Below are 12,569 nucleotides of genomic sequence, written 5' to 3'. Positions count from 1 at the left end.
GGGTTGGACTAGATGACCTCCTGAGGTCTCTTCCAACCGTAATCTTCTATGATTCTATGATTACAGGAGATTGCCTACTGGAAGTGGCTGTTAGTGTAGGTTTCGTACTATCAATAACTTGGGGGTTTAGATTTTTTTAGCGGAAAGAAAAGCAAGTCACTCCTGGCAGAGAATTAAAGGCTCTTTACAGTCCCAATTTTGTAGTCATGAAACATACAGAACTCCCTTGAACCCAATGAGAGTTCTTTATGTTCTGCATGTGGCATGGCTACAGAATCAGGATCCAGATAGACGCTCAGATACTAAATGTAAAAACTTCAATAGACGGATAAAGGGAAGAAATTCTGCCTAAACTTTTGTAGCAACTGTTTCTTCATTTGCTTACATAGCCAGCTCATGAACAAGTAGATGTTCCTTGAACCTTCTCTTTTAGAAAGGATAAAGAAAAATTGAAAGAAAAGTTCTATGATTCTATGACTTTGTTTCCCAGACTCTCTCTATATATAAAATCCTCAAGTCTTGGCCTCAATCCAGCTTTTTTCTACCAGATCTTCTCTATTTTTTCATATACAGTTTGAAATAACATGATAAATACTGTGCACAGCACAGGGGCTCTCTCAGTCTCTATAAAGTACCTGTATAATTTCAACTTCTCTTTATTGCTTTTATGTATGCAATTCAAGGCCTTGTTTTCTTTTTTCTGCTATTAAGCAGAGAGCAAAGATTCAGGAATTTTATCCACCAGTACCCCTGTATCCTGATCACTGATTTGTATCACAGAACCTCTGAGTGTATATTTCCGTTCCTTTTTTATTTTCTTGCCCCAGACTTATTACTTTGCATCTCCCAAAATTGAATTTCATCAACCATTTATCAGAATGTGAGCCTATTCTATCAAAAGCAACCTGAGTTTTATTTTATTTTCTCGTAGTGGTACTCCAATGGGCAAGGTGGACAATATGAAACCATTTACTGGTCATACATGTCATGTATAATGCACAAACTTCTAGGCAAAATGGTCCCTTTCTGGTAAGCACAGCAAACACAGGGCTAAACTGGATCCTCAGCAGCCCAGAAACTCACTGATTTCCTAAAACTTTCTGATAATCAGGTAAAATAAGCATTGTTGGGCTGTTTATATTCATGAAATAAAGAGTCAGTGGCATTTGTGTCACTGTCCTAGGTAAAAAAGAAAAGGAGTACTCGTGGCACCTTAGAGACTAACAAATTTATTTGAGCATAAGCTTTTGTGAGCTACTGCTCACTTCTTCAGATGCTGTAGCTCACAAAAGCTATGCTTAAATAAATTTGTTAGTCTCTAAGGTGCCACAAGTACTCCTTTTCTTTTTGCAGATACAGACTAACACGGCTGCTACTCTGAAACCTGTCCTAGGTAGGGGGCAGTAATGACCTGTGCTACTTCAGGAGGAGCCCCAGGGAGCTCTGCCACAATCAGCAGGGGAGGTAATGGATACAGTGGGGCTGGAACAATTTGTATAGTGGGGGTGCTGAGAGCCATTGCACCAAACTGTAAACTCTGTATATGATGGAAACCATTTCAAGCCAGAGGGTGCGGCAGGACCCCTAGTTCCAGCACCTATGAATGAATGGAACAGATTGTATTGTCTACACACCACTGGCTGAGGCAGAAAGGCAATGAACTTGCCTTCTCACTGTGCACTTCTCTGGTATCCTTTTTCCAGGGGAGAGCAGGCACAACAAATGCCTCACATACACACCCTGCTCCATATGCCACCAAGGCATTACGACGGTTCCTCCACATTACACCCAAAGGCCCCAGTTCAGGAAGTGCTTCTCCTGTCTCCCAGCATGGTCCTCACTCAGACAGGCATTAGCCCTTAGAATGGAATTGACATTTCAACCTTATAATGTTTGCAGTGTGCATTACACACACACACACACACACACACACACACATTTTGTACAAATGTGTTCAGTTCTCCTAAAACCAGCTATATAACCAGTTACTAGCTTTCCTGCTTTTCATTGTTAATCAGGGATAAAATATTCTGCATCCATGCAGTGAAAACACAGCTCTACCTGGCATTACTTGCATATGCTTCCATCTGGTTTTGTGTGACACAGTGTTCTACTGTAGCAGTAATTTCTAAAGCAAAAGTTGAGATTTAATGTGTGTCTGAATTTTCTGCTTTTGACACGTATAATAATTGCAGGTATCAAAAGGGTGAAGCAGAAAACTGGTGAAAGCATGGGCTTATTTTTAATGCAACTTTATGTAAAAAGATAATAACATAATTAAGAAATGATGAATAAATAATTCTCAATTCAGATAAATCAAGAGTAACTCCAGTGATGTCAGTGGAATTGCACCAGTGTAAAAGTGGTAAGAGAGGAGAATCAGGGCCATTAATTCTGATATCAGTAAGAATTTGTACTTATACAGCACCTGTTATCCAAAGTTCTTACTGCGTTTTACATACACATCTCTGTAAGATACAGTATTATACTAATTTTAGAAATGGAAAAATAAACCACTCAGAGATTAAGCCCCCCACAACAGTGTATGCACTTCTGCCTTGCACCCAAATTGCACAAGCAAAGTGCAGATGTGTTCATGAAGCAGAAATTTGCACAGGCACATAATTTTCCAGGTGTCCACCCCAGTTTTCACATATCCCATAGATGTTCTGTGTACACTTTTGCATGTACACCTTTAAAAATCCGAGTCCAAGTTACTCACCCAATAGTGTTAGGTAGCAAGTCAATGGTAGAACTGGAAATACAATCCAGCAACCCTCTTCTCCCATTTCAACATACAAGTAACTCTCACTGACTTCAATGGGAGTTATTTATATCATTCCTGGGTGGGAGGGAAAAAATACTTCAGGAATCCTGTCGGCTAGTCCCTGGTTAAGCCTCTTTCTTTTGGTCCAATTTCCTATTACTTTCGAGATAATAATTGCAGGTTATTAAACTAATGACACTGTCATACCATTATATATGTAGTCAATTATTTAAAGATATGAAATTGGATTTGGATAAATTCAGATCTTTGGGTTGTCAGTTAAACCCACAAAAAATAAAAGTAACTTCCACACATGGATAAATTAACATAAAGGTATCTAAAACAGGGCCAGATCCATCCACTATTTATAAAACACAAGGCCAGCAAAAGTTAGTACACTGACTGTATGTGTCACAGACAAAAGCTTTCTGTGGATCTAAAGCTAATGCAGAAGACAGAGCTTTCTTGGGGGCCCATTGGACTGTGGAACAAACTCCAAAAGGAACTAAGGATCATCACAAACCTGACCATCTACTTTTCCAAGTGCAATCTTTGATCTGCCTTCTCTAAAACACACACAGAGCAGTGCATACATTTAAAACAAACAAAATCAAGCCCCCAAACTCTACCAAAATGTTATACCATGCACACAATTCTCGCCCTGGAGAGAGGATTAGGGAGAGAAAACAAACCACATGAGACAGATGTCAGTCATGTCACTTAATGCACTACTGGAAGACACTCAGATACTATGGTGATGAGGCTGTTTAAGAACCTGTATTGTACAAAAGAGAACAGAAAATTTATGGGTCAGATTCTGATCTTGGTGTAAATCTGGAGTAACTCCACTGAAGATAATGAAGTTGCTCTGGATTTACACCAATGTAACTGAGATCAGAATCAGGCATGTTATATGCTTACTAGCTGTAGGATAATCTCTTTTATATTAGGTGTAGGTCCAACTATACTTTCAACCAAAATACAGACCTTTCTAGTATTATTCACTACATTTCTTGCCTTGTTTTCTAGGCTTTCACATGTTAGAATTTTATGAATATGAGTAAACTGACAGAGCTGAAGCCTTTTGAAATTAAAGTCAATATCACATTAAGGCTGTGGCAAAACCCTGAGTATCAGTCTGTTTAATTTATGTAACAAAACCTTTATAAACAAATGAATTTGGAAAATGAACAGAAACACCAATGAAAAAAAATAATGACTGTGTTTCTTAAATGAATGAAGCTATTAGGGGAATGAAGCTGCTTACTAATTCATGCATATGCTGCATAATGACTTTTTTAACATTGACTTTTTTTTTTAAATCAGCCAAAAAGAAATCCCCCTACAATTCATTATTCCATTGCTGCAGGATTTTGTATTAATGAAACCTTAGCATTGTGGAACCACAGGTATATTAAGGTCAAATGAACACTGCAACTTCCTCCCAAGCATCTTGTCATAATTTTAAACTCACAAAGGGCGGTTTGGTTTACATGTGAGGAGGAAGAGCGTGAGCGATGCAGAAGAAATGGATAAACGCTATTCTGAAAAGTTCTCCACAAGCACACAACATTGAGCATCAAGAACGTTTTTCAACTAATTTAGTTACTAATGCCTCTGTTACCATATTAGTGCAGGCTAAAAAGCATTCCATCATTTTGTAATTTTCTTCAGCTATAGCTCACATCAAGATGTACTTATCCGATGCAAAATTTAACTATGTAAAGGAGAGAAAGGAGAATGACGGGATGACAGAGGCACTCTTTGTGTTCCAGTTGCTGATTGACAATACTGCCATCCCGTAACATGGTTTTATTTAGTTATTACAACATCTCTCTGTAAATGACACTTAGGATTATTTAAGATTATGTTGTAATCCTTTTAATCCTTGGTGCTTTAAATTTCAGGCTAAATACCAAAGAGCAAACTAGCACTTAGCAGAAATGTTTAAAGCATGTGATTTGAACATAAATCTTCTTTTATTCACCACATCTTTGATGAAGACCTAGAGCATCACATCAGTTAGCCATAGAGAACAATACAGTATCTCACTGCAAATTGCTCTGTTTGCTCAGATTTTGTGGAAACTGCTTCAAAGTAGTTCTGTTTACTGATGCTATATCATCAACAAAATAAACAAAGGTAAGTCATGCTGCAGGACACTGCTATGCACTATTTGATGAAACTGAAGTGTTCAAAATGCACAGAAATAGGCTATTATGCACACATTTTAAATTAATTAGTCCTCGTTCTGATCAGATTTACCTTACTTTAGAAAAGGAATAACTCCATTAAAAACAGTGAAGTTAAACATGTGCAAGATCAGAATCCAATCCCAAAACCTTCCAGCCTGAATTTCATTTGCTGTAGGTTTATATATTTTTCCACCCAGATAATATAGACATTTTTCCATCCATATTAATTAATTATGTATAGTCCATCTCTTTGTTGGCATGCATTTACTAAGACATGTATATTTCTTAGTTAGAACTCAAATTCCACATTTCCTGTAACTTTGGGTGTTCGATTTTCTTTAACACAAAATCTCAATAGTCATTTTCTATTTGTAAACTATAATTCTTGGTCTCAGACTGAGTAGTCAGGGTAAATCAAACTGAGAATTCTGTAGCCAGTTCTGATACAACTCATCAACAGAAACTAACATTGCTCTAAAAGAAAAGGAGTACTTGTGGCACCTTAGAGACTAACAAATTTATTAGAGCATAAGCTTTCGTGAGCTACAGCTCACTTCATAGTGAGCTGTAGCTCACGAAAGCTTATGCTCTAATAAATTTGTTAGTCTCTAAGGTGCCACAAGTACTCCTTTTCTTTTTGAGAATACAGACTAACACGGCTGCTACTCTGAAACCTGTAACATTGCTCTGTTTTAGTCAAGAATGAATGCTTTATTATTGGCAATTTAGAGACTAACAAATTTATTAGAGCATAAGCTTTTGTAAGCTACAGCTCACTTCATCGGATGCATACAGTGGAAAATATAGTGGGGAGATTTTATATACACAGAGAACATGCAACAATGGGTGTAATGCATCCGATGAAGTGAGCTGTAGCTCACGAAAGCTTATGCTCAAATAAATTTGTTAGTCTTTAAGGTGCCACAAGTTCTCCTTTTCTTTTTGCGAATACAGACTAACACGGCTGCTACTCTGAAACCTATCATACAGACTGTAACAAGAGTGATCAGAAAATGTGAGCTATTACCAGCAGGAGAGCGGGGATGGGCGGGAACCTTTTGTAGTGATAATCAAGGTGGGCCATTTCCAGCACTTTACAAGAACAGTAGGAGGGGAAATAAACAAAGGGAAATAGTTTTACTTTGTGTAATGACACATCCACTCCCAGTCTTTATTCAAGCCTAAATTAATTGTATCCAGTTTGCAAATTAATTCCAATTCAGCAGTCTCTCGTTAGAGTCTGTTTTTGAAGTTTTTTTGTTGAAGAATTGCCACTTTTAGGTCTGTAATTGAGTGACCAAAGCGATTGAAGTGTTCTCCGATTGGTTTTTGAATGTTATAATTCTGGACGTCTGATTTGTGTCCATTGATTTTTTTACATAGAGACTGTCCAGTTTGGCCAATGTACATGACAGAGGGGCATTGCTAGCACATGATGGCATATATCACATTGGTAGATGCGCAGGTGAATGAGCCTCTGATAGTGTGGCTGATGTGATTAGGCCCTATGATGGTGTCCCCTGAATAGATATGTGGACACAGTTGGCAATGGGCTTTGTTGCAAGGATAGGTTCCTGGGTTAGTGTTCTTGTTATTGTGGCACCTTAGAGACTAACAAATTTATTAGAGCATAAGCTTTCGTGAGCTACAGCTCAGAGCTGTAGCTCACGAAAGCTTATGCTCTAATAAATTTGTTAGTCTCTAAGGTGCCACAAGTACTCCTTTTCTTTTTGCGAATACAGACTAACACGGCTGCTACTCTGAAACCTGTTCTTGTTATGTGGTGTATGGCTGCTGGTGAGTATTTGCTTCAGGTTTACTGGCCTGTCTCCCAAGATCTGTCAGAGTGATGGGTCATCCTTCAGGATAGGTTGTAGATCCTTGATGATGCGATGGAGAGGATTTAGTTGGGGGTTGAATGTGATGCCTAGTGGCGTTCTGTTATTTTCTTTGTTGGGCCTGTCCTGTAGTAGGTAACTTCTGGGTACTCTTCTGGCTCTGTCAATCTGTTTCTTCACTTCAGCAGGTGGATATTGTAGTTGTAAGAATGCTTGATAGAGATCTTGTAGGTGTTTGTCTCTGTCTGAGGGGTTGGAGCAAATGCGGTTATATCGTAGAGCTTGGCTGTAGACAATGGACCGTGTGGTGTGGTCTCGATGAAAGCTGGAGGCATGTAGTCATGAACCAGTCAGAGAACACTTCAATCTCTTTGGTCACTCGATTACAGACCTAAAAATGGCAATTCTTCAACAAAAAGCTTCAAAAACAGACTCTAACGAGAGACTGCTGAATTGGAATTAATTTGCAAACTGGAGACAATTAACTTAGGCTTGAATAAAGACTGGGAGTGGATGTGTCATTATACAAAGTAAAACTATTTCCCTTTATTTATTTCCCCTCCTACTGTTCTTGTAAAGTGCTGGAAATGGCCCACCTTGATTATCTCTACAAAAGGTTCCCCTCCCCACCCCCGCTCTCCTGCTGGTAATAGCTCACCTTTTCTGATCACTCTTGTTTCAGTCTGTATGGTAACACCCATTGTTTCATGTTCTCTGTGTATATAAAATCTCCCCACTATATTTTCCACTGTATGCATCCGATGAAGTGAGCTGTAGCTCATGAAAGCTTATGCTCTAATAAATTTGTTAGTCTCTAAGGTGCCACAAGTACTCCTTTTCTTTTTATGGATAGAGACTAACACGGCTGCTACTCTGAAATCTGCTTTATTATTCAGTTTGTAATGAAATTAAAATTCATGCTTTGTTGCCATGCTTTTGGACATATAATCATATTTATTGTGATAATTTCAGAGTTAGGCCAGCTAATGTAGCTAATCAAATAGCAGTGCAAGTCACCTAGATTTAGTTTTCCCGCAGAGCCTTTTGGATTCTTTCCATTCCAACAGAATGATAAATAGGTAGATATTCAAAGGATAGCTATATATTTTAAATAAATAAAACATCAAGAGTGTTTCCAGCACATTTAATATCCAAGTATAAGCCACCTTCCTTGGTTTTAAATCTCTACCTGGACTCTCATTTTACACCCCTTCCTACTGTTTCCATTCAACTAGCATCAATCCTTTCAGTCCTTTCCCAAAATGTCACCACTGTTGGTACCAAATAACTCTTGCAATCTGGCATAAACTTCTAGTATATCTCCATGATCCATCTAAACAATGCTCCACCCTTTTAGGTTTATATCTCTGATTTCTCTCACACTCAGTTATTGGTCTTATGAACAAATGATTTCATGGTTTCAGAAGAGAACTGAGCCTGATTCTTCCCTATACTCATACTCAAATAGTTCAGTGATCTCCATTAGCTCTGCTAATGTGTAAGGGTTTGCAGAATTTGGCTAAAGTTATATTTTATTACTTTTAGGGAGACAAAACTGAAGAATGAGAGAAAAACTGAGTTGTTCATTCTACCAATATGCTCTATGGATTAACCAAGAATTGTCAAACCTCATATTTTATAAATCACTGTCATATTTTAAGAGGATAGTTGCAAAAGCACTTAAGGGAGTTAGGTGCACATGTCCTATTGACTTTCAGTGGTCTTAAATCCTGTAGGTACTTTCAAAAATATTCCCTTTACCTCTTTAGATAGCATGGATCCAAATTATCTGTTGTACTCACAGTTGGCAGGTAAGGGATGAGCCCTTTCAGGAAGACTGTTATAGTCCCTGATTTTTTGTCTCACCCCAGTCACAGCTACAAGTAAAAGCTGCCTGGTGACTACTCTAACACTTTCAACCTGGCAACAGTCCGTAAGGGAATTTGAACTAGCTGAAGATATCCAGAGCTCAGCACATGCCAGCCATGTCATATCCCCATTTGATATTCTGTCACATTAGTTGCTGTAGGATAGATGGCATGGAGCCTACTATGCCAGCTCTAAAAAAGGGCCTCACCTACAGGGCAGGGTTAGAAGCAGAATGGCCCATTCTTTGAAATGATTCTAATCCAGTAGAGATCATTGTGACTCACCTATGGAAGCATCACTGATTTGGAGTGGACCTGCGGAAGTATCACTGCTTCACTTTGTAAAGACCTAAATTTCTATATAGTCTTCAAAGGTCTTGGCACAGCATATTAAGCAGTGTTGACTCTTACTTCTCTCCAGCATCTAATCCACACCTGCTCCTATCTTGGAAGCAATTCAATAACTTCTAGTGATGCCACGTGCAACCTGGTTAATTGACATGCACATTTTTTACTCCATCTGGCAGGAATTATATGTCCTGAATATGCATCCTCCCCTCCTCTGTGTCCTAGATGCAGTGGGGCACAAGTCTAGCACATACGGCTCTTCATGGATGACATGAGGAGCAGGACAGAGATCCAGGGGAGATGACTGAAGGGACAATGAACCTCTAAATAGGAGAACTAAGAAGGGTGAATAAGTTTGATGACAATAAGACCTAAATCTTTACCCAAAGTTCACACGTTATTTTGAGGTTTGAAATAATTTTGTTACATTTCCCTTCTTCTACTAATCTTTGCTCACCTCTCTGCTTGTTCTTCCCCCACTCCAGAAGCATAAATGGGAAAACATTGCAAAAAAGGTATGAGTCCCTTTTGTGTGTAGACAAGATCTAAGTTTCAGATAGTGACCAATTTGGTGAAATAAAATACTGTTAAGCACAATTTTATACTCTCTTACCACCTAAATATATAGTCATCTCTTTTGTAAGGCTACTATTAACTGACTCCCATATTTACCAAACTCACACTGTACCTTTACCTTACTGTAAAACCAGGGTATGAACTAGAGGTACACTAGTTGCCTTACAAAAATAAATCAATTTAATATACAAATAACAGCTGAAGAAAGGAAAGTTCTCATTTTTAGATCCTCGATACTGCAGCCCTATATAAAACTCCAAATCCTTGGATAGAAAAAATATCATTATAGTGCTTGATTCAACTCCCATGACATCAACAAAAGCCTATCCATTGATTTCAATTGGTGTTGGACAGGGTCCGTATAGTGGAAGTGTTGTAACAACCTTTTTTTAGCATCCAGATCCTGGAATGTCAACCCTAGAATAATGCCTTTCTCATCCTTGAAAGGCATTTATCTTGCCATTCAATAAAATGGCACATTGGATGAAAAAAAATTAAGCAACATTGTTTTTCATCCAATAAAATTATCAGCACATGAGAAATATATAAACTTCTGAATTGGCTCTGATGGATGTCAGGTTCTTCTCCTTCCAGCCCTCTCCACTCAGGAATGAACCTGGGTCATCACAGCCGTGAGCAGCAATAAAAATAAACAGAGTAACCACACTCAGTTGGATCAGAGCTTAAATAAGCAATTTGAGAAAGTTCTGTTTATGGAAGTTCTTTAGGTCAAGGATTCCAGGCTTAAACCCAAAGCAATTACCTGCTAAGTTTTAAAAACAAATTGAATGTGGAACATTAATCAATAAATCAACAGGTTCTCAAGTGTTTTTAGTAGATTCAATCATCAGGACTCTTTAGCCTAGAAAAAATAGTAAACTGAGGCTGGATAAAATGTTACGGTTTTAAATTTGTTTAAGAAACAAGTGCTGTATTAGATCAATCTGTAGTTACTAAAATATTTAATCACAGAAATAAAACCTAGTTCTTAACCTTAAAGGCTTTATACCCAAAGGGAGAATGGAATGAACAAATTCTCTCTTACCTGAAAGACATTCTTTCTACTAGATTTCTCTGTAGTCCATTCAATGTGAGCACCACACAAATCCACCCATTCTGGTTTATATCCTGCTTTCTGCAAATAAAAATTAAATACAAAGTATAAATTGAATGTACAGAAATGGGGACAGTTGACAGATAAAAAGAGAGTGGATCACGTTCAACTGGCAGATAATTTGAGCATTGTTGCTAGCACCACTCTGAAGGGCCTATTAATCCTCCCTTTAATACAATATATATATCCCTTTTTCAGGGTTCTCAGTGGGAATTACATGTGTGTGTACGTGTGTGTGTGTGTTATTTTAAAAATTCATTAGGCTATTTCCTAATTAAAGCAAAAGAAAAAAAATGACTAGATATTTCCTGGTTTTTTTAATGCTTACTTTGCACCACTGAACCTGAAAAATGCTTGTGCAGAATAGATTAGTTCTTACTGATTCAGCTGGAAAGAACTGAGACTGTAGAAGAATGTGTACCTCAGCTCCACAGTAGGCCATCTTTTTATCTGAGCAAGCTACCAGGGTCTCAATCCCATAAGATGCCCACATCAATGAGTTCCACCAAAGTCAACAGGTTTGAGATGCACTAAGTATCTCTCAGGAGCTACTCAGCACCTTACAGGCCATCACACATCCTGGACAATAATACTTTAAAAAGAAATTAGTTCCATAAAGTTCCTTCTGGAGTTTGATCAGGGCGATAGCTGAGTGATGTTAATAGTCACCTTGACTCATCTTTTTTTCCCTCATTTTTACTACTACTACTACTTATATAAGCAAAAAGAAAAGGAGTACTTGTGGCACCTTAGAGACTAACAAATTTATTAGAGCATAAGCTTTCGTGAGCTACAGCTCACTTCATCGGATGCATTCCGATGAAGTGAGCTGTAGCTCACGAAAGCTTATGCTCTAATAAATTTGTTAGTCTCTAAGGTGCCACAAGTACTCCTTTTCTTTTTGCGAATACAGACTAACACGGCTGCTACTCTGAAACCTACTTATATAAGGTTTGTCATCAGTAGATCTCAAAGCACTTTACAAAGGAGGACAGTATCATTTTGCCCTTTCAGATGGGGAAACTGAGGCATGAGAGGGGAAGAGACAAATAGGAATACAACTTAGGTCTCCTGAGTTCAGTGCTCTATCCACTAGGCCATATTGCTACTTTAAACAACTCTAACATTAAGAGTGACATTGGTTGTAAAGAAAACTAAATGGCAGCAGGCACCATGGCAATTCCAGCACAATCACACTTTTCAGCTTCCTAAAAATACTAACTAAATTTCTCTGACATTGTTATTAATGGCTAAAAACCATGTATTTCCAGAGTTGCTTTGAATTGGCTAAAAGAAAGGATCAATCTGTGTTGAGAGAAGCACAGTAACAAATTGTAGTGAAAAGCTTTGCAGTCATGGAACCTGGCATTTTTCAGGACTGGAGTTATAATTATACTCATCATTTGCCAAACCATAACACTTCCGTGTCTCAGGATCCTTGGCAATAGCAGGCCCTATAATTGGTCTTTATTCCTTGTTTCCAAAAGGGAAATACAAGATATGTTAGTCAAAAGAGAAGGATGTTCTTGCAGCTAAAGCACTAGGCTGGAAGAAATAGGTGCATTCTGTGGGGTATTGAGGACTGTCACTTTAAGAGTGAGGAAGGGACGGTTCCTGGTTCTGCTTGCAGACTCAGGGGCTCTGCAGGAGGTTCTGCAGTGCACTCAGAGTCACTCTGCAAAAGCCAGCATAAAAGCAATGTGGGTTGAGTTGTGCTTGTCTGCCATAAGGAGTAACCTGTTTTCTCTTTCTCTGTTTTTGGGTTATTGTGTGTTAAAAACATAAATACTCATTTTGGAAAGTTACAATGTAACACTGCTTTATTTTTAGAATCCAGAATTTTATCTAATTTTTCAGTGTGTA

The 12,569-nt window shown here is 38.2% G+C and overlaps 1 protein-coding gene across 3 annotated transcripts in view; it reads right to left on the bottom strand.

The window, feature by feature from the left end:
- Window positions 1-12,569, bottom strand: part of ARHGAP15 (Rho GTPase activating protein 15) — a 450,542-nt gene that overhangs the window by 349,883 nt on the left and 88,090 nt on the right. For all 3 annotated transcript variants that reach the window (XM_038422842.2, XM_043505082.1, XM_043505081.1), the window contains one exon: window positions 10,638-10,727. In XM_038422842.2, the coding sequence (XP_038278770.1) occupies window positions 10,638-10,727 (90 nt within the window). The remainder of the gene's footprint in view (window positions 1-10,637; window positions 10,728-12,569) is intronic.

The sequence above is a fragment of the Dermochelys coriacea genome, chromosome 11, assembly GCF_009764565.3.
Source record: "Dermochelys coriacea isolate rDerCor1 chromosome 11, rDerCor1.pri.v4, whole genome shotgun sequence".
Taxonomy (NCBI): Eukaryota; Metazoa; Chordata; order Testudines; family Dermochelyidae; genus Dermochelys; species Dermochelys coriacea.
Note: the sequence above shows the minus strand (reverse complement) of the source record. Positions and strands in the feature narration are given on the sequence as shown.